Source organism: Bos indicus x Bos taurus, chromosome 16 (genome assembly GCF_003369695.1).
Source record: "Bos indicus x Bos taurus breed Angus x Brahman F1 hybrid chromosome 16, Bos_hybrid_MaternalHap_v2.0, whole genome shotgun sequence".
In the NCBI taxonomy this organism is placed as follows: Eukaryota; Metazoa; Chordata; class Mammalia; order Artiodactyla; family Bovidae; genus Bos; species Bos indicus x Bos taurus.
Window position 1 is genome coordinate 35647226 of NC_040091.1, and position 23491 is coordinate 35670716.

The 23491-nt window shown below is 42.5% G+C and overlaps 1 protein-coding gene across 1 annotated transcript in view; it reads right to left on the reverse strand.

Annotated features, from left to right (window-relative positions):
• Positions 1–22949, reverse strand: part of DPT (dermatopontin) — a 36721-nt gene extending 13772 nt beyond the window's left edge. The window contains exons 1-2 of the mRNA XM_027564737.1: positions 22336–22949; positions 3961–4086 (exon numbers count right to left, since the gene is read on the reverse strand). Coding sequence (XP_027420538.1) covers positions 3961–4086; positions 22336–22640 — 431 coding nt within the window. The 5' untranslated portion in view covers positions 22641–22949. The remainder of the gene's footprint in view (positions 1–3960; positions 4087–22335) is intronic.
• Positions 22950–23491: the final 542 nt, after the last annotated feature.

Genomic DNA, 23491 nt, shown 5'->3' on the forward strand with positions numbered 1-23491 from the left:
TCCAGTCTTACTTTCTCAAAATGTGGGTGTCTCCATCTCCGTAATAACAGCTTCCAACCTGCTCAGAGGAAGCATTGTAGAAGCTGCCCTTCCCACCAGGCTTCTGGGAGTAGTGCTGTAGTAGGCATCTGAGCAGGGGTGGGGGGGGCAGATGCCACATGGAGATGGCTATGAGGTCATCTTTGTCCCTGTCATGGTTTCACGGGAAATGGGAATGCAAACATTATCCATCTTGTATTAAAAGCTGGACAATGAAATCAGTAGTTAAAGATAAGCTTTGATAGAGTGCTTTGGGGTAGGAAGAGGAGAATATTCAGATGAGCTGGTTTTGTTGTAGTTGTTAGCCAGAACTATCTAGGAATTAAAAAAAAAATCTCTGGCTTATGACTTCAGCATAATTGAAGGGGAGACCAGATAGTGGAGAACAGAATACAGTATCTGAGATTCATATAGAAACTCATAGTAGAAATTCATTATAGAAACTCAAGGCTGAAGGAAAACTAATGGGTTATCTATGCTGATTCTGAGGAAGGTTTTTTTTTTTTTTTTTGGTCAAAACATATTATGCAGTGAACCTGAGGAAAGGCTATGAATCTGGAAAAGAAACATTTAGGAAAGGAAACACATGCTCAATTCAAAACTGTTGGTCCCTGCGACATGGTCTACACCTGGACAGCCTCAGCGTGCTGATGGGGGACAGCCTGATGCATGGCAAGCAGCCACTGGAGCTGTGTGGAGACTGGGGAATTATTCAGTCTCTGAAAGGTTGTGGCTTCCTCAGTGACACATGTTTGTGGTTTGCAGATGAATGGACTAAGAATGCATATTCTCACACATAAATAAATCTGTGTAACAACATTTACGTCTGTATCCAGTCCCAGTGGGGACTTGAGAGTGATGCCATGTCTGCTTCTATCAGGAATTTGCTTTCTTACCAGACTTCAGTGATGCTATAATATCTCATGAGAAACTGCAGAGACTGAAATGGGAGCGGCGCCTTGGTCCCCACCAAACAAATAAATCCCGCACTTATGTGGGAGTTGCTTGGATGATTTACTTTTTTTTCCTGTGCACAGGGTGCTATTCCTGAATCCCTAAAAGCTTGCAAGCTCGGAGAGGATAGATGTTCACTTCTCAATGTCAGGCTCAGTGCTATAGAACAGCCTTCCAAGTGGGAAGAGAAAAATGTTTCCACCCACATATGCCCAGTTCCCTGGGAGGTGATTCAAGTTAGTTAAAGTGATGTGAGGGAAGGTTTAGAGGAAGAGGGTTATCAGGAGCTTTCACTGTAGGAAGGTGTGGGAAAACAGTTCTCGCTCCGAAGGGCTGTTAAAAGGGTCGGATAAAATAATGCACTTGAAGAAAGACTTTTTTCCACTATAAAACCTCCTCATATCAATGTCAGGTTTCCCTACTGTTACTGTTCCAAGGGGCCTTTGATGCTCAACTATTCATTTGAAAAATTTATTGCCTACTTTGTGCCAAGCAATATGCTGAGATGCCAGAGAAATAAGACCTAATTCATGCCCTAGAGGTTTCATGCAATTTAGAAAAACATAGAATGTCATGACTCAGGAAACTTAAAGATGCCACTGAAATGTCTAGACATGCCGGCGGGACAGTGACTCATGCCCTGCATACCACAGTGCTTCCTGCAATCTCATTGTGCTGTTCCAAGTGTCCCTTTGGAAAAGGACTATTTCCTTGACAACCATAGTAGTTCTCAGCTCTGACACCACACAACCAGGAAGAGGTCCAGTCAAGGGAAGCCTTTCTTAGAGGGACCACTTCAAAGTGGACTTTCTGTGTCTTTCAGAGGAATTATCTCCTCTCTCCATTCTTCTCTCTCTCTCCACAGGTTGATTCTACCAACTGTCAGTGTCAAGTCTGGGTGATGGAGTGGGATGAGGAATGGGGAGAGTGGGGTGGTGGGAGAGGATGGGCAGACCATTGCAGACCACGGCCAAGGATAAATTTTGTTACCAGAGATTTTAATGTCTTGGGTAACTTAAGTTGCTCATCTCTGTCAGCCTTTTATCTCAAGACTTTGGTCCCACATACACGGCTCCATGCTCATTAAATTCTTAGCCTCTTAGAAACTGGTGGGCTCCTGCTACTCTACCCTGAATGTAAGACCGTTTAGGTCTCGGATTCAGGAACTTTCAGAGTTATAACCTACACCCTAGTCATGTCTGTTCACCAACCATGGTGGAGTAAGACCAGCTTTATGGAGGCATCTGGTCCCATCACTTCATGGCAAATAGATGGGGAAAAAGTGGAAGCAATGACAGATTTTACTTTCTTGGGCTCCAAAATCACTGTGGATGGTGACTGTAGCCACAAAATTAAAAACAAACAAACAAACAAAAAAAAACAACACTTGTTCCTTGGAAGGAAAGCTTTGACAAATCTGGACAGCGTATTAAAAAGCAGAGACATCAGTTTGCTGACAAAGTTCTGTAAAGCCAAAGCTAAGGACTTCCCAGCAGTCATGCACGGATGTGAGAGTTGGACCGTAAAGAAGGCTGAGTGCTGAAGAATTGATGCTTCCAAACTGAGGTGCTGGAGAGAAGACTCTTGAGAGTTCCTTGGACTACAAGGAGACCAAGTAAATCAGTCCTAAAGGAAATCAACACTGAATATTAATTGGAAAGACTGATGCTGAAGCTGAAGCTGCAATACTTTCACTGCCTGATGCTAAGAGCCAACTCATTGGAAAAGACCCTGATGATTGAAGGCAGGAGGAGAAGGCGACGACAGAGAATGAGATGGGTAGATGACATCACTGACTCAATGCACATGAATTTGAGCAAACTCCAGGAAACAGTGGAGGACAGAGGAGCCTGGCGTGTTGCAGTTCATGGGGTCGTAAAGAGTCAGACACGACTGAGCGACTGAGCAACAACAGCAGCATGGAGGCATTTTGGACAGCTGGCTGAAGTCCCTGCCCCATCAGAGAGCTTCTGCTCTCAGATGACTTTGAGCTCTGAATTTACCATTCATCACTGCTTCAAACAGAAAAGTGCTGCCTGTCCCTAGAGACACTGTGCCCTACTTGAGCATCTGTGGAGTTGTTTGGTTACAGAGAATAAGCGTGACCCACAAGGCTGTTTTTCCAAGCATCACATCACACTGTGGAGAGATATGTCACTTGAGTGAGTCAACCTTCAAATGTTGACACTTATTCTTTTGTTCTGAGTAGAAATGTCTGACTTGTTTCCAGACTGAAGAACTTGGGACAAGTTGTGTTGTCAACATCCAATGCAAGTTATCAGAATTTATATATACTCAAAGGCCAGGTCCTTTTTAAGTCTATGATTATATACTATGTTTGGCACTCTGACCTGGAAAAAGGCTGGATCTTCAAAAGAAGTCCTGCAAGAAAACATAGGGTCCCAGATATGTCCAGTGTCCTTGGATGTGATGAGAAGTTATAATGATAGAGACAGAAAAGAGCACTGCAACAGGAGTCTGTAAACTTCAGCTTAGAGGTGAACCACCATGAAATAAGCTGGCTGGTCTGGGGCAAGTCACGTTTTTGCTCTATTGCTCTTTTTTTTTTTTTTTTGCTTTTCTACCAAAAGAGGGATGTAGGAGCACTGGGTTGATGACCTGTAAGGTCCCTCCCAGTGTGAATACTACTCTGGCCTTTTCTTTCATCTATCCATCCCCTTCTATAGGCTGCTGCTGCTGCTGCTAAGTCACTTCAGTCGTGTCCGACTCTGTGCGACCCCATAGATGGCAGCCCACCAGGCTCCTCTGTCCCTGGGATTCTCCAGGCAAGAACACTGGAGTGGGTTGCCATTTCCTTTTCCCTTCTATAGACTAGCTGCTATATTTAAAACTTGTTTGTGATGGCTTATGCTTATCTGAAACTAGAAACATGGACCAAAGCACACCCCCCAAGCTCCCTTCCAGTCCCAGTAGCCTAAAGGGATTGCGTTTGGCTGCCAGGCTCACCAGCAGGAATATGGGCATCTCTTGCTGTAGCGACAGCAGTAAAATTGCCACTCGCGATCCAGCACTGACTCGAAGTAGCGGCTCTGGAACCCTGCCACCAGTCCATTGTTGGAGCATGTCTGGTACCTGAAGAGAAGAGAAAACTCCAAATAAGCTAACACAATGGTGCACAAATTCACCCCCTCCCCAAGACCTCAACACCCAGTTACTAAGCCAAGCCACTCTTTCAATGACCTAGATTCCTTACAATTTATTCTATTTTATGCAAATAAAAAAGACTTTGTTTTATTGGTAGGAATGACATATACTCACCGTTAAAATTCAAATGATTCAAAATCTTTCAACTGGAGGAAAATTGGGAAACTCTGCTCTTGTTAGACCTCTGAGAATATGTTGTTAGATGGAAGAATGCATAAATGGATGGATACAGAGGCATCTAGAATTTTTACAAATGCAAGATTGTATTATTCATGCCGTTCAAAATAAAAGATAATATAATTCACTTTGTCTGAATTGAAATAAAATGAAGACAAGGAAAAACACAACGGATCGATGAACTTCAAATAAACATTTCTTCTGCTTAAGAATGGGCAGATTCTCTACCCTTGAGCCACCAGGGAAGCCCTGAAAGCTTTCAAAAGCTTTTCCAAAGTGAGTCTTAGCTAACTCTGTTTTTCTGCATTTTTACCCACCTGGACATTGATCCTGTTCCCTCTTGTGAGGAAGCAGAGCAGGAATTTGTCTCTGTGTCACTACCTGGCAGTTGGAATACATCCCTGCTTTCCAAGTAAAGATAAGTTTCCAGAAAATATAATAGATTAAGAATAAGTACCCAGTGCTGATAGGTGAGAGAGACCTTGCTGACACACAAACTATAAAACCATCAGTGACCGAACTTCATTTTGTTCTTTTTAATTATTGGAAATGATCTTCTGGATCATATGTAGATATGTATTTGAATATATATATATATATATATATATATATATATATATATATATAAGCATGAATGAATAAATGAATAACGAATGGGGAAAAAAAAGATGCTTCCTGACAAGAGATGAAATATATTTAGTATCTAGTTTGATCAGATTCAAATAAGGACTTCCCAGGTGGCTCAGAAGGTAAAGAATCCACTTACAATGCAGGAGACCCAGGTTCAATCCTGGGTCAGGAAGATCCCCTGGAGAAGGAAATGGCAACCCACTCTAGTATTCTGGCCTGGAGAATCCCAAGGACAGAGAAGCTTGTGTGCTATACTCCATAGGGTCTCAAAAGAGTTGGACGTGACTTATTCAAATGTATTTATTTATCCATTCATCCAACAAACTTGTACCTCCTCACTATTCTGTATCAATCTCTGTGTTGAAACAAAAATCAAGAAATGGGCTTGTTACTCAGTCAACAGGCAAATTGGCTCGAACTCCCTGTTCCCAGGACTTGCAAGAAGTTGTGACAAACCTTTGAAAGCTTGGCTATAAGATATAAATAATGCAAGTTAAGATGTACATTGAGACCTATGCCCATTGATGACCTAGCCTTCTTTGCTCTACCATTGCTCATATCTCAGCTTTTGAAAGCACCTGGTACATTTCAGGAATCCATACAGTTGGAACGGATGACTAAGGTCTGAAGGGTAGCCTTGGGGGCTGATTTTCCACAATGGTTTATCCTATCCTAATTCTAGCCTTGCTAGTGAGATGCAACTTCAATAGAAAGCTCTAAGAGTTGTAAACCAAGCTCATATGTGTCCAAAGAGTGATGGTGCAGCAAACTGGTACTCTCTGTGATCTTTCTCCATCACTAAAAGTTTGCCTCCCTCTAAATCAGCCCTGTCAGAACTGAACCAGGCTTTCCTGGAACTGTTGTTCCACTGTCTTGGTTTGTCCTGGGCACTCAGACTGTCACAGGGACGCATTCCCATGATGGTAAGTTCCCATAAGCAAAAATAAATGTAACAAGATAAGCTGAATGGTTTCGGTACCAGTTGTGAAGCCCATCCAAGTTCCATGAATTCTCTGCCGGCTGCCAGCCAGGCAGCTGACCCCACAGTCCTATATGGGAAGTGTGTGTGTGTCACTCTCTCAAACGCCACCTAAAATAACACTGTCTTGTGAAGATTATTTGGACACTACACGCCCAGGGCCCAAGGACATATGATGAAAGCTAGTTAACCAAACAGAGCTCGCCTCCCCCAGTTTCTGTCCCACTGCTTTCACATTTTGGTAGAGTGAGCCTGTACCGGAGCTTGGCTGTGTGTATGGCCAACGTGATGAAATTATCCCTTCTAGAATTGGATTTTTGTAAGGGGACATTTTCACACTTATGTAGAAGCAGTCTAGCAGGGTAGTTAAGAGCACAGGTTATGTTGCTGGACTGCTACTCCAACCATTCCTGACTGTATCACCTTTGACAGGCTTCATACCCTCTAAAGGTCTCAGTTTTCTCATCTGTAAAATGGGCATAATAACAGTATGTAGTTATTAAAGTTATTGTGAAGACCAAATGAAGCAATGCATACACAACTCTGTAGCTGATAGTAAATAATCTACCTGCAAAAGAGGAGATGCGGGTTTAATCACTCAGGAGGGTCAGGAAGATCCCCTGGAGAAGGGAATGGTTACCCACACCAGTATGATTGTCTGGAGAATACCCCATAGACAGGGGAGCCTGGAGGGTTATAGCCCATGGGGTTGCAAAGAGTCGGACACAACTGATCGAGACTAACACTTTCACTTTCATATATAACTCTCTCCAGTTGAGATGTGCTAGTTCCATTGTTCTACAGCATGTGGCATGCCAGGTCCCCAATCAGAGATTGAACCTTCATTGCCTGCACTGCAAGATGGACTCTTAACACTGGACCATCAGGGAAGTCCCCCAGAATGCACTTGTAAGAGTCCATCATTCAAATCCAGGAGGGACCCTGAAACTCTCTGCAAGCAGTTCTCAGAAACTCACGTGAGCGGTACATCTTCCCACTTCTACCTTCTCCTTCAGGAACACAGCCTACTCCAGGATGAGGGTGCAAAACGAATCTAGTTTGGGGCATTCCTCACCTCCACTCCTCTCCCTTTCAATCACCTTTTCAAAAAGTACTTAATAAGATCCACCTAAAGATTTGCCCACAAACTGCAGGATTCCAAACACAGGAGCCAGGCAGGTGAGAAGGGGAATGAAGGCAGCTTATCAACAGGAGGGGAAGGAGGGGGAGTTGGACAAAGCTTGCATTACTAAAGTGATTCAAATTCAATTTTTTTTTTTAAGTTGTGGAAAAGACATCCCTGAGGCTCTGCTTCACTGCCCAGTCCATGACTGTTGTTCTTGAATGGTCTGCAGAAAAGAGGATGGGCCCAAGACTGCAGCTTTCCTGGTAAAGGATAATAGGACCCAGCTGAGCCCTAGGCACAGGTTCCCTGAGAACATTTCCTCAGAGTCTGAGGGCCCTGGGGTTCCTTGCATCTGGACTCTCTCCTCTCCCTTTGAAAAGACATTCTTCCTCATCAACCCTTTGAAGGCTGGAGGCTCAGATTCACAAACTCGAGCACTGTGAGCCCTGCTCCACCTGATGCTGGAAACTTTCTAGAAGGAAAATCACCAGGCAGTTGTTCCTCCTCTGACAACAATGGTCATGGACATTTTCTGAGAAAATGGCCTTTATGAAAGTGATTTCTCTTTTCTCAGGGCCATCACCCCAGAAAAACTTTCTTCTATATCCACAATAGCAAAATGTGGAAGCAACAGGATTCAGGGGAAAGAGTCCTTGCTGAGGGATTGGCAGGCATTGAGTTCTGGACCTAGCTGTGACCTTCACATTCCATGTGGAGCCTCACCTAGGTCACTGTGAGAATCAAGTGAAATAACACCTGCAAAGCTCTCGGCCAAGATAGAAACAGGAAGAGCAACGATCCAAACTCAGATATTCCTGAGGCCAGAGCTCCTGTTCAGGAACTCTCAGGGAGCCCAAAATGTTGCTCCATGATTGTCCTTCTGCTTTCTGGTCCATTCTCCAGTCAGGCTTTCTCCCTGCTGTTGTGTCCTTCCCTGGGTCCAGGGCCATTGGTCAGGCTCAGTGACAGTGGCCAGGATGGGAAGCTGTTCACGTGTCTGGTTTTGCCAGTGAACTTCTCTGTGAAGTTTTAGTCTCTCATTCCAGTCTCTGCTGGTCTCGGTCCAGACTCACAGAAAACCCAGACTCTTAGCAAGTTGGAGGTGGCATTGGGTTGAGTAAGGAAAGTAGCATCAACTTGGTGAAGAGCTTTCAGAATCCCATCAAATGGATGGGCCGGTTGTGCTCGTCTCTTCTTCCAGCTCCACAAACTGTGTTTCCAGGTCTGCTAGCCAGTCTTCAACTCCACGACAAAGATGGAATAAAAGCAACTTTTCCCATCGTCCAGGCTGGTGGCCACTCCCTGTGACTAGAAGACCATGTGGCTCAACCTCTTACTCCCCAACATTGCTCTCCCAATGCAGGTGATAAGGGTTTAAATTTCACCAAGGGAGAATCATTCTTTTATTTATTTATTTATTTTTCATTTTAGATAATGTATCTTGTGAAAATTAAGCTTACACGAACACAAATATGTATTTTCCACGGATATTTTTCTTTTCTTTTCTTTTTAATTTTAATATAAATTTATTTGTTTTAATTGGAGGCTAATTACTTTACAACATTGTATTGGTTTTGCCATACATTGACATGAATCCACCACGGGTATACATGTGTTCCCCATCCTGAACCCCCTTCCCACCTCCCTCCCCATCCCATCTCTCTGTGTCATCCCAGTGCACCAGCCCCAAGCACCCTGTATCATGCACAAACCTGGACTGGTGATTCGTTTCACATATGATAATACACATGTTTCAATGCCATTCTCCCAAATCTCTCCACCCTCTCGCTCTCCCACAGAGTTCAAAAGACTGGTCTATACATCTGTGTCTCTTTTGCTGTCTTGCATACAGGGTTATCGTTACCATCTTTCTAAATTCCATATATATGCATTAGTATACTGTACTGGTGTTTTTCTTTCTGGCTTACTTCAGTCTATATAATAGGCTCCAGTTTCATCCACCTCATTAGAACTGATTCAAATGTATTCTTTTTAATGGCTGAGTAATACTCCATTGTGTATATGTACCACAGCTTTCTTATCCATTCATCTGCTGATGGACATCTCCGTTGCTTCCATGTCCTGGCTATTATAAACAGTGCTGCGATGAACATTGGTGTACATGTGTCTCTTTCAATTTTGGTTTCCTTGGTGTGTATGCCCAGCAGTGGGATTGCAGGGTCATAAGGCAGTTCTATTTCCAGTTTTTTAAGGAATCGCTACACTGTTCTCCATAGTGGCTGTACTAGTTTACATTCCCATCAACAGTGTAAGAGGGTTCCCTTTTCTCCATACCCTCTCCAGTATTTATTGCTTGTAGACTTTTGGATCGCAGCCATTCTGACTGGCGTGAAATGGTACCTCATTGTGGTTTTGGTTTGCCTTTCTCTGATAATGAGTGATGTTGAGCATCTTTTCATGTGTTTTTTAGCCATCTGTATGTCTTCTTTGGAGAAATGTCTATTTAGTTCTTTGGCCCATTTTTTAATTGGGTCGTTTATTTTTCTGGAATTGAGCTGCAGGAGTTGCTTGTATATTTTTGAGATTAAATCTTTGTCAATTGCTTCATTTGCTATTATTTTCTCCCATTCTGAAGGCTGTCTTTTCACCTTGCTTATAGTTTCCTTTTTTTGTGCAGAAGCTTTTGAGTTTAATTAGGCCCCATTTGTTTATTTTTGCTTTTATTTCCAATATTCTGGAAGGTGGGTCATAGAGGATCCTGCTGCGATTTATGTCAGAGAGTGTTTTGCCTATGTTCTCCTCTAGGAGTTTTATAGTTTCTGGTCTTATGTTTAGATCTTTAATCCATTTTGAGTTTATTTTTGTATATGGTGTTAGAAAGTGTTCTAGTTTCACCCTTTTATAAGTGGTTGAGCCGTTTTCCCAGCACCACTTGTTAAAGAGATTGTCTTTTCTCAATTGTGTATTCTTGCCTTCTTTGTCAAAGACAAGGTGTCTATAGGTGTGTGGATTTGTCTCTGGGCTTTCTATTTTGTTCCATTGATCTACATTTCTATCTTTGTGCCAGTACCATACTGTCTTAATGACTGTGGCTTTGTAGTAGAGCCTGGAGTCAGGCAGGTTGATTCCTCCAGTTCCATTCTTCTTTCTCAAGATTGCTTGGCTATTCGAGGTTTTTTATATTTCCATAAAAATTGTGAAATTATTTATTCTAGTTCTGTGAAAAATACCGTTAGTAGCTTGATAGGGATTGCATTGAATCTATAGACTGCTTTGGGTAATATACTCATTTTCACTATATTGATTCTTCCGACCCATGAACATGGTATATTTCTCCATTAGTGTCCTCTTGATTTCTTTCACCAGTGTTTTATAGTTTTCTATATATAGGTCCTTTGTTTCTTTAGGTAGATATATTCCTAAGTATTTTATTCTTTTCATTGCAATGGTGAATGGAATTGTTTCCTTAATTTCTCTTTCTATTTCCTCATTATTAGTATATAGGAATGCAAGGGATTTCTGTGTGTTGATTTTATATCCTACAACTTTACTATATTCATTGATTAGCTCTAGTAATTTTCTGATGGAGTCTTAAGGGTTTTCTATGAAGAGGATCATGCCATCTGCAAACAGTGAGAATTTTACTTCTTCTTTTCCAATTTGGATTCCTTTTATTTCTTTTTCTGCTTTGATTGCTGTGGCCAAAACTTCCAAAACTATGTTAAATAGTAGTGGTGAGAGTGGGCACCTTTGTCAAGACTCATTCTTTTAGAGTAAAGCTTGCTGCTAAGTCACTTCAGTCGTGTCCAACTCTGTGCGACCCCAGAGACGGCAGCCCACCAGGCTCCCCCGTCCCTGGGATTCTCCAGGCAAGAACACTGGAATGGGTTGCCATTTCCTTCTCCAATGCATAAAAGTGAAAAGTGAAGGTGAAGTCACTCAGTCGTGTCTGACCCTCAGTGACCCCATGGACTGCAGCCTTCCAGGCTCCTCCGTCCATGGGATTTTCCAGGCAAGAGTACTGGAGTGGGATGCCAGCTTGGACTCCTGTTAATTCTCTTTTCCCCAGAATATTCTTTGAGTTGCTATAAGACATGTATAACATGCTTCACAGATTTTCAAAATATTTGTTAGGTCAACAAGTATTCATTAGAACCTACTCTATGACAGGTGCTGTACTTGGTCCGGAATGCTTTCCAGACAAGTGTACTGGTAAGGGACATCACAATGGTACAGACGTTGGATGGAAGAAATAGACGGGTACTAAAGACAAAGATGAGAAACAAGAAACTGGCTGGGGATGGTGGGGCAGTGAAATGGCAAGGGACAAAGACACATCAGTTTGGGGGCAAGTTTACCTATTCAAAGGAGCTTTACACGTTTTGGATATTTCTCTCAAGCCCCAACAGAATGACTCCATGTCCCATCTTGTTCTTTCTGCTGATGTTTATGCCTACCTCCACAAAAATGGGGGCTTCCCTGGTAGCTCAGACAGTAAAGAATGTGCCTGCAATGCAGGAAACCTGGATTCGATCCCTGAGTTGGGAAGACTCCCTGGAGAGGGCATGACAACACTTCAGTATTCTTGCCTGGAGAACCCCCATGAACAGAAGAGCCTGGTGGACTGGAGTCCATGGAGTCACAAAGAGTCAGACATGACTGAGCAACTAAGCACAGCACAGCACAGCCACAAAACGGGGATGACAACTTCAGGCCTGATAGTATTGCATGAAGATTAAAGAGATGTTATATGTCAAGTGTCTACCCCAGAGCCTCATACAAAGTATGTTATGAAAAGACAGAAAAGGTAGTGGTTGTTACTATTACTGTTACCATAAATATTTGCAATTAAATGGAAGGAGAAGCTACATCTGGGCCAAGAATTGTTCTAGGTGTCTTCTACAGTCTTCCAGGGAATTGAAAATTCTTCCATTAGGAGAATTTTGTAAAGACTGAAGTAAATAGAAATCTGAAGGTACAATGTCTGGTGGATAGGGGAATGAATCAGAACTTTCCAGCCAGGCTGTAACAGCTTTTGCCTGATCATCAAAGAACATGCAGTCTTTCAGTATCCTGATAGAAGACTATGGGTTTTCTGTTGACTAAGTCCAGACACTTTCTGTCAAGTGATGCTTTCAGTTGGTCTAATTGGTAGCAGTACTTATTGAAATTAGTCATTTATTTTTCCAGAAGGGGCTCATAGTAGAGGACTCCCTTCTAACCTCACCATATATACATCATCAACTTCTTTGGATGAAGATTGGGCTTTGGTGTGGTTGATGGTTTTTCATTTTAAATGCTCATTATCTCTTCTGTTCTGCATTATTGTACAGTACCCACTTTTCATCTCCCATAACAATTTGTTTTTAAAATGGAATGGTTTAGTTACGCCTAAGTAGAGAATCATATGAGGAAATACTGTCAAGAAGGTTTCTGTTTTTTTTTTTTTTTTTTTCTGTTTAGCTTCCATGGAACATCAAAGCAATTAACATAACCAAGCTGGTGCAAATGATTCTCAACACTTGATTTGGATATTTTGAGTATGTTGATTATTTCCCACATGGTATAGCATTGATTTTTCTCAATTAATGTCTCAATTTGATCACTATCAAATTCAACTGGTCCACTTGACCATGGAGCAATGTCTTATGAGAAATCTTCAGCACAAAACTTCACAAATCACTTTTGACATGTTCGATCAGTCACAGCACCTTCTCCATACACTGCACAATTTTTTTTTCCATTTCAGCTGCTTTTTTTGCCTTTCATGAAGTCATAAAGCATAATATGCCAAAAATGTTGCTTTACTTCTTCCATCTCCAGTATTAAAATGGCTGAACAAAAATTTACCAATTTTGATATATATTTTTTAAATCCACACTGATATGATAGCTGTTACAATACAGCCTAACAAAATTGTTTCAAGTGAAGTTAAAAAACAACTAAGCACTATTAGAGACATCTTATGGAAGAAACTGAATGAACTTTTTGACCAACCCAATAGTAATTTTGCCTTGCAGTATTATTGTGAAGCTCAAATAAGATTAGACCATGAGTAACTCAGGGGCATAGACTATATGTTATTCATCTTCATATTCCTGGAGTCTGGCAAAGTTTGTGATAATAAGTATTTGTTAGTGAATAAATAGGGAGAAGGCAATGGCACCCCACTCCAGTACTGTTGTCTGGCAAATCCCATGGATGGAGGAGCCTGGTAGGCTGCAGTCCATGGGGTCACTAAGAGTTGGACACGACTGAGCGACTTCCCTTTCACTTTCCACTTTCATGCATTGGAGAAGGAACTGGCAACCCACTCCAGTGTTCTTGCCTGGAGAATCCCATGGACAGAGAAGCCTGGTAGGTTGCAGTCCATGGGGTCGCACAGAGTCGGACACGACTGAAGCAACTTAGCAGCAGTAGCAGCAGCAGTGAATAAATAGGCAAATGAATGAGGAATATTTTATAAATTATATAGCATCATATCAATTAAAATTAGGGTAATAGCACTTATACTTCATACCTGTTTCATTGCTTTTTCAATTGCTTAACTCTCACCTTTGTTTTTGAAGTCTGTGAGTTTGTTTCTGTTTTGTAAAGAAGTTCATTTGTATCACTTTTTTTTTTTAGATTACACGTATCAGTGATATCATATGTTATTCGTCTTTCTCTGTCTGACTTACTTTACTCAGTATGATAATCTCTAGGTTCCTCCAAGTTCCGGCAAATGGCATAAGTTCATTCTTTTTCATGGATGAGTAGTATTCCATTGTATATATGTAGTGGGGAGAGGGGGTAAATTAGGAGTCTGTGGTTAACATATATACACTACTATAATAAAATAGATAATCAAGAAGGATCTACTGTATAGCACAGGGAACTCTACTCAGTATCCTGTAATCACCTATATGGAAAAAAAAATGAGAAAGAATGTATCTATCTATTTATCTATCTATCTACATATATATATGTAATTGAATCACTTTGCTGTACACCTGAACCTAACACATTGTAAATCAGCTTTACTACAATATAAAATAAAATAAAATAATTTAAAAATGTAACCAAAGTGGTTTCCTGTGCAGGAAGATCTGCAGGCTTCTTCATTGAGGGCACTAAGGACATTGGCTGGAATTTGGGCTGCTCAATGAACTAACTAGTCTTTTTTTAAGTTTTTTTTTTTAATGTGAACTATTTTAAAGTCTTTATTGAATTTGTTACAATATTGCTCTTGCTGTTTATGTTCTGGTTTTTTGACCATGAGGCATGTGAGATTTTAGCTCCCAACTAGGGATTGAATCCACACCCTCAGCGGTTAAGAAGGTAGATTCTTAACCGCTGACTGTCAAAGAAGTCCCTAACCAGTCTCATTTGATATTTCACTACATATTTAGTGGGTCCCACAATGTGCCAGTATTATTCTAGTGCTGAAAAATATTCTATACAGTGGTGAATGAGACAAACTCCTTATATTCATGAAGCTTATATTTTGAAGGAAACAAACTATAAAAATACAAACCAGGTAAGGACAAAGGCACCACAAGAAACATAAAGCAGATTGGAAAGCAGAAGGTGAAAGACACTGGTGTAGAGGAGCTGATCTGAGAAAACCAGGAGAGCACAGTGTGTACTTAATGACCAGCATAATGAATCAGAAAGGACTGCTCTTTACTAGACAGGACCTTGGTCTCAATTAGAATTACACTGTGGAAAACTGAGTTCCCACTGTTAAAAGAATTAAATAGAAATCTCAATTAAATAGTCAGGAGATGGACCAGAAGGGGGAGCTCTCATACCCTGTGATGCTGCTCAGCCAATGAGAGTTTGTCACAAGGGAACCAATGAAAAACCATGGACTCTACGTTTACTGTAGACCTCCCAACTCCTTTTACCCCCACAAAAGCGTTCTCTCCATTTTGTAGGGACTTGCACATGCCTCACCATGGTTGTAGACCCCAGATTGTAATTGTCTGCTCACGCCAACCAAATGCATTGTTTTCTGGAGCTATAACTGGCAGTCCGTTTAAGTCAACATTTTGGTGTTCCACTGGGGGATCCAGTGAAGATCCTTGATCACTTTGAGGCTTGTGAGCAAACAGATGTGGTACCCACATTGAATTTGTTGATGCTCACTGCTTTTCTAACTGACCCTGAGATTTTTAAGCAAATCTTTCTCCTGGATCTGAGCTTCACCCTCGTTGCATTTTGAAGCTTTCCAGGTTTTATTCAGGATCTGTTTTAAGGTTTCATCTTTTCTGGTTAAGACCTTGTTCCCCTATGAGAATATTTATTTGGCACTTTGACTCAATTTTTGAAATCAGACTGATACAGCTGGAACTGGCTGGCCATCAGCGCATGCCTTTAGGAAAGGGGGGCTGTCTTATTGGAAGTATGCTGAGTAGCTTCCTGTCTCTTTGGGGCCAGACTGCTGTCTTAGAACTGGCTGATACTAGACCTGCATGCAGTATGGGCTATTCGAGCTAAGTTGTTTGAAAATAATTCTCTTACTCAAGAGAAAACAGCTCTGAGAAAATGGGATCCCAGTTATTTAAATATTTTGAGGGTACCCCTTCCCTACAGCGATCCTGGTCCATTTTATGTGTGAAAACCAAGGTTATTCTTCATGTTTATGTCTAACTAAATTGGATTGACCTAACCGAAGGCAATTAGGAATACCAATGACCATTCTGGGGGAACTTTTGAAATCCCTAAGCTTACTTTTCTCAAAACCAAATTGGACAGCCATCGCTCTAAATTTTCCAAAGCTAAGTGAAAAGCCTATTCTGATGGGTATTTTGAGGCTTCCAAATATTATCAGGAGACTAAAACTGCATCTCTGCAAAGTAAAATGTTCAGATTAACTGAGGAAAATGTTCAAAGAAAGATAACATGGCTCCCAAAGCCTCGGTTCTTCCTCGGCTTCTCTGTCTCTTACTCCACCTCTGCCACCTTGCCTGTCTCCTTCGGCACCCCCTGCTCAGGGCCCACCCTCAGTGCCATCTTTCTCCTTCTCTATCTTGCCGTCTACACCTCCTGTCTCCTGTGTGTGTTTGTGTGCTCAGTCACTTCAGGCGTGTCTGACTCTTTGTGACCACACGGACTGTAGCCCACCAGGTTCCTCTGTCCATGGGATTCTCCAAGCAAGAATACTGGAGTGGGTTGCCATGCCCTTCTCCAGGGATCTTCCTGACCCAAGGATCAATCCTGCATCTCATGTGACTCCTGCATTGCAGGTGGATTCTTTACCGCTGAAGCCCTGGGGAAGCCCCTATATCTCATATAGACTCCCAATCCCCCAGTACTGATTCTCTTGCCAGGCTTCCTCTTTTCTGTGAAGGTCTCCCCATTCCCTTTCCCTCTGAACTGATCAGAAACTGTCCCTTTCAAATTAAGCCTTTTGGGAACCCAGAGGCTCAACCCTTAATCTCTAATATTTCCTGGACTAAAGCTGAACTGCAAGCCACAAACTTTTTCCCAAAGTAACTGAAGATCCTCATAGATTTGCTGAGTACTTTAGTCATTCAAACTTATCAACCTGGTTTCTTCAACATATATCAGCTAGTTCATATGCTTGTCAGTGAAGACAACGCCCAAATTTGAATGAAAATAGCTAATATAGAAATTCCTAAAAGGTCTCTAGAATTACAACTGTAAGACCAGCACACTAACTTACTATGTGTCCAGGCTCAGGCAATCACTAGGCATATTCATTGAGTTATTACAAGGGCTTTTCTAAAGCCTGTTGATTGGAACAAAATTCAGGCTGGCACACAAAAATTTCACAAATGTGTTTATGACTATTACAACTGACTTCAGATTATTTTTAAAGCAAATTCTGATCTTTCTCCAGATGTTGATTCCATTTGGGTAGCTCTAAACTCTATGCTTAGTAACAGGCTGATCCGGGACCTCTCCCTTCTGGTAAAAAGAACCAGCATGGAATACAAAACTGTCCACTCCAGACTCAGTTAACCTAATAAACCAGCACTCTCTTACTTTAGATGAGTTACCTAAAAGGAAGACTGCCAAAATTCTTAATCTTCAACTTCAGCAAATGAAGGCCCCTAAATGAACCCCTTCCCCTAAGTTTCTGCTATTTTTGCAAAAAGTCAGGACATTGGAAAATAATTTGCTACAAATTTAAGGGCTTTAGTTGCCTTCAGCCCTTTAATCAATCTTTCCAACATCCTCCCAGTCCTCAATGACTAGACTCCTGGGAACAAAAGGAGCTCCTCCCAATCATCCTTCTTAAATGGCTTGAAAAAAATTTGTCCAGGTTGGGGGTGAATCTCTTCCAGTTCTAACTGACACTGGAGCCACGTTCTGGGTACTCAACTGCACTATTTAAATCAGCCCTTGCCTTGTAGTACTAAAACAATTCAAATAGCGGGAAATCTCTAATAAACCTCATGAGGTTTCTGTCTCTGAATATATTCCCTTTTGCTTAGGCCTTTTAAGAGGCACATACCTTTTTCCCTTAGTTTCTTTTCCCTTCCATTTATTAGGTGAAGACTTCTTAGAGACGTATACGGGTGCGAGTGCATGCTCAGTCACTAAGTCATCTCCAAATCTCTGCGACCTGTTGGACTACAGCCCACCAAGCATCTCTGTCTATGGGATTTTCCAAGAATACTGGAGTGGGTTGCCATTTCCTTCTCCAGGGGATCTTCCTGACCCAGGGATTGAACCTGTGTCTCCCTCATTGGCAGGTGGTTTCTTTACCATTGAGCCACCAGGAAAGCCAAAGAAATATACAGGACTTTTTCCTAAAAGGAGAAAATAATTCTAGAATTTGACAGTAGTCATCAAAGCAGCCAACCAGGTGAATTAAGTGATTCTTTGACATTTATTTGTTTTGCTCTTGATGGTACTAGAGCTGATTCTGGAAACAACTGATCATCTGCTTCTACTGAATCAATTACCACCTTTTTTGTGGCAAAATCTCCAACTGATATCAGGAAAATTAGCCCACTACACATCAAGATTCAAACAGATCCCTTAAAACCTCTTCCCAGAATTAATCAATATCCTGTAAGTAAAGAAGCCCTTCAAAGCATAAAAATCATATTAGATTATAAGGCTCAACACCTCATTGTCCCTTATACTAGTCCCTATATGTTATGTTAGTTGCTCAGTCATGTCCAGCTGTTTGCAACCCTATGGACTGTAAGCCTGCCAGGCTCCTCTGTCCATGGGGTTCTCCAGGTAAGAATATTGGAGTAGGTAGCCATTCGCTTCTCCAGGGGATCTTCCTGTGTGGGATCGAACCCAGGTGTCCCAATTACAGGCAGACTCTTTACCATCTGAGCCACAGGGGATCCCAATGCTCCTATTTTACTGATGAGAAAACTTGAGGACTGAGAGTGGAGGTTTGAGACAGAACCATTTAACCATTTTTGTACCTCAGTAGAAGTTCTCCTGAATTCTCATCACACTGAACATTTCTCAGTCAGCTGTCTCACCTCACAAGAAGTCCTTTGGCTAACTGTTCCTCGCACCACTCATTCATGTTGTTATAACCTTGACTCTGCTACTCTTCTCCCCTCTGGCACTGATGAAGTTCCTCATGATTGCTTAACACTGATGGGATGGCCTACTGACTTTTGTGATGATCTTTAGGAAGTTCTCTGGGTAACTGTGATTATTCTTGGTTCACTGACAGTTCTTATTTAAAAGATGACAACGGCATATACTGTGCTGGGTATGCTATTGCAACTTCTTCTTATATTTTTGAGGTAGTACCTTTATCTATGGCTACTTCAGCTTAACAGGCTGACTCAGGCTCTTATGTGGGCCTGTACCTTTTAGCCAAGGATAAAACTGCCAGAATTTATACTAATATAGATATGCTTTTGGAGTAGCTCGTGATTTTGGAACGTGGTGGAAGTAATGTGCTTTCCTCTTGTCTATCACGTGACTTATCTTTGGTGAATTATTAAATTCAAATAGTCAGTTCTAAAACAAGCTGCCATTTTGAAATGTCTCCTTGGGAATTCTGTGAGGACCTGGGAAAAAAGCAAATGCCAGGAGACTGAATGTTCTTCTGAATTCAGACTCCATGTAAAGCTGACTTGCCTCTTTAATCAGCCTGGTCAAATTACAGATTCACAAAATCTTTGTTGACTGCCCATAATGTGCCAGGAATTTGTTTTAGATTTGTGTTAGAGTTCTCCTGCACTTTAGCTTGTGAGCATCACAGTACTTCTCCCTAACAGCTTGCAATATGGGTATTACACTTTTTTTCCAGAATGAGAAATTGAATGCCCAAGACCACAGCGCTCAGAGATGATAGGAAAAGGAGCTGTGAATCAAAGTTTCCTGATTCTAAAACCAGAGCTCCTCTCACCACACTCCAGCTCAGCCTCGCTAACAAATTTTAGCTTCACCTTGTCCCACATGGGACCCACATGTCCTACAGCCTGGGTCAACCCAAGTTTGAGAAGATTCCCTGAGAACAACTGGGGCATGCTCTGAGATGGCAAAATGCCACTCATGGGACCAAGGTAAAGCCTCCAAGCAGTTGTAAGTAGGGGCCAGCATGCACACTTCAGAATCTGGCACCTAAAGATGTGATTTTTCAACAGAGAAGCCCTAGCAAACAGCCATGTTACAAGTCAACTCAGACATGTCAAAAGCAATTTTTAAAGACTGTGCTCCATTTAACAAGAATCTTTAGCAGATCCTATGTGTTTTTGTTATATCTGTGTTTGAGACTCCTCCACCCCCTTTAAAACTAAGCTTGCAAGCAAATGTAGTTATACAAAGCAGCCATATTGCACAAAACTATCAACTCTTCCCCCAGAATAGATTAAGAACCCACAGTCAACGGGAAGATATAATTGCTCCCCAGTTTATGAACAATTTCTCTCCTGATTTTTTCACCGAGACTGGAGCCTAAACTAAAAGCAATAATCATCTAACAGAAGTGCCTCTGGGGTAATCGGGATCAGTCCTGGGGCAGCTGAGTCCTACTGGTTTTCGTTTGTACATTTTTTTTTTTTTTAACTCTCTGACTAATGGAGGAGGAGATGGAGACAACAGAGGGTGGAAAGGAGGAAAGAAAAAAAAATCATTTGACTCTGCACAATCAAAAATGTGGAGGAAGTGAAGGCGGAAGAGAGATTGTGTCTGTCAGCTTCTCATTTGATTCCCATTGGCCAAACAAAATCATATAATTTGCACTCCCTCTCATGCTTTTCTTCAAATAGTTTGGGAGTTAATGACAAACAAGTCACACGTTGGCAAGTTTGAAACTAAACACAATTTGCCTTCTCTCCCTAGCAGGGATAAACACAAAGATCAACAGAATGAAAGAACAATCCAGCTGTATTTTCAGAGCCAAGCAGAGATTAGGAGCCTTGGAGCCCTACAAGATTAGGCAGTCTAACTGCTTATTTTCCAAATGAGGTGGGAGCCTAAAGAGCTGAACCCATGGTCCAAGGTCACCAGGCAAGTTGTCTTCAGAAGCAGGATCCAAGTCCAGGCCTCCTGATTCAGAGTCCAGCTCTTCCTTTAGGATTTAAAAAATCATCTGAGTGCTGTTTTGTGTGGCTCTAAAAGGGGCCATTAGAAAGGGGCCACACCCATCTACTGGTCCCCTAAATTGGAGGACTAGACAGACAGTTGTAATTAGGTCATCCCCAGGCTCTGTGCCAGGCAATGGCCTGCCTACGGGAAGCCACTGGAGACTGTCATTGAGGTGAGGCTGGACTCTGAGTCAGCCATCTGTCTGGAAGGGTTTTAGATAATTAAATATGCTCGCTGGAGGCAGTGGGGATGGATGAATAAGGCCTGATAAAGGGGCCCCCACCTGCAGCTGTGAACCGTTACCCCCATCCCTTTTGCAGGCTGGCTGAGCCCCTCTTCAGTCCTGGCAGTAATCAAGCTGACCCCATCCCTCCAGGACTAGCTTCTGCTGTCATCTTACAGAGCCCTCCCTTCCCAGGATGACGAACTGCCCTGAGTCCAGTCCCTACCACCCTGACCCATGCTGACTGAGCCCATGCAGTGGGGCAGCAGACTCTCAAGTAGCCCATCACCATGGCTAAGCACTTATGCTCTGGAGCTGAAACTCGCTGGATCCAAATCCTGGATCGACCATTTTCCATTTGAGGAAACCCCTGATCTCTAGACCTCAGTTTATCTACCCATAAAGTGACTTATAGATTTAAAGCACTCAGCATGGTGCTTGGTTGGGTTAAGCAATCAATGACAGCTGTTTTTATTGCTTAGAAGTCCTCTTTATTGCCTGGCTCCTCCAACCATCAGTCTTTTTCTCCTGACCTCTTATCTCTGTGCTGGTGGAGTGACACTCAGAATTTTGTGCTTGACCACCCCTAAGCCCCAATCCACCACATGCCCACGGAGACCCCTCAGTAGAATCTCTTCTTCACAGTTACCATAGCAGCAACCAGCCAGCTGGGCTTCTTCCTCCCCAGGCCAGCCTCCCCCTGAGTCTGCCTTCACCCTCTCCCCCAACCCACTCCGTGGCCTTGCCTCCACTCAGGCTGCTAACTGGCCTCACAGTGCATAGCTCCTGGGATGGGCTCTGACCGAGTACTAGTGTGAGACAGTCACACTCCACAGTGAAGACACAGGCTCAGGCCATTTCTGGGTCATTAACCATTGCAGAACCCAGTTGAATGAGAAGACTTCTCCCAAAAGATTTCAGTAAACTATTTCCCAGCAATGAAATCCATTTTAAATGCAGACAGAGAAGGACCTTGGTACTCAAAACTGAGAGGGCACATTTAATTGGGATGGCAAAAAGCCATTTCATTTCACTTCTCTTGGCTTAAATTTCTTTGACCTCTCTCCCCCACTCATTAGCCTTAAATCAATATTTCTCAAACTGTAGTGAAGGTTCTGTTGTTTATTTTCCCCAATCTATTGGGTACCAATACTTTTTTTGTAAGATAGTCTGAATAAGTTATTACCGTACTAAAGTGCCACTTGGATGTTACAGCAAAATTGAATTGCTACAAAGTTTCATAAAGACTTTCAGTTTCTGTACTTATCTTTTGGCAAACTAGTAAATGTTTCACAAAGCCATACTAGTCCCTGGACCAAACTGAGAGCCACAGAGAAGTCCATCTGCCATGGACACCCCTCTGCCCCATCGTGAGTTTTTGTCCTGTAAAGTGGTCTGCTCAGCATCGACCCTGCCACACCCGGAGCATGCAATGGAAAGGATCCTGGTAGGATTTGCCCAGTCTCCAGTAAGCTCTCTTCCCTGAGGGTCAAGCCTCCCCCAGCGAGAGGGGTCTGTTGCTGCCTCACCAGCCGTGTGCAGCGTGCTGGCTCTTACCATTCCATTCCAGCCCTGTTGATCTCCTCCCACCAGCACTCCGTAGGCTCCCCCAGGCTCTGGGGTGTGGGCATGCAGGCGTAGTTCCACTGTCTGTCGGAACCTTCCTTCTTGTTGAAGATGCTCCTCACGGCCACCACCACCTGCCCGTGGGGACACTGGTAGCTGAAGCCCTGCCGGTTCAGATTCACCCACCCATCGTCACTGTAGTCATGGTACTGATGATAGGAGTACCCATAGTCACCATACTGTCCCCAAGCCACGGTGACCAGTGGCAGAAGCACCCACAGAAGAGTGAGGTCCATGCCGTCTGGGCTTCTGGCAAAAACTGTCACCCTATGTCTGCTGGGCTGCTGGTTTTATACAGCTGCTGCTGACATGTGGCTTCCAGATGTGGGTGAGCAGGCTCCAACTGCAGTGTGTCATCGTTTAAGCAAAACTTTTCGGCGCGGAAATATTGGCCATAAGTACATTCAGTTTGTTTTAAGGTGGAATTCTAAGAAAATGTAAGGAACATGCAAATGGAAGAAACTCCTAGAGAAGGAAAAAATTAGTAGTTAGATTATAAAAGCAAATGGCTTCACACTCCTTAGAAACAGTGTTAGAACAAAAACAGTGTGTTTGTCCCTCCTCTCTTAGCACCTCACCTCTCTCTGCCCCTGCTTCACCCACCACTAGCAAACCCCTGTATTTATTCTTCAAACCACCAACCACCCTTCCAGGATCACACAAATATGCAGAACGAGATTTCGAAACACCAAAATAATAGGATGAAGGAGCAGAATCATTTAGATTTCTGTAAGTCTGGATGCCTGCTTTTTAAAATGTTTTTCTTTGTGTGTGTGTGTGTGTGTGTGGTAAGTCCCTTAATATAAAACATACTATTTTAACCATATTTAACTGTACAGTTCAGTGGCACCAAGTACATTCACATTGCTGTGTAAATCTCACCAACAACCACCTTCCAAATTTTTCACTTTCCTTAACTGAAACTCTGTTCCCATTAAACACTAAGTCCCCATTTCCCCTCCCCATATCAGTCCCCACTCCCTGGTCTCTGGAAGCTAACAAGATACTTTCTGATTCTATGAATTTGTTTGCTCTAGGTATAAGTGGAGTCAAATACTGTTCCTACTGACTGTATATTGGAATGCAT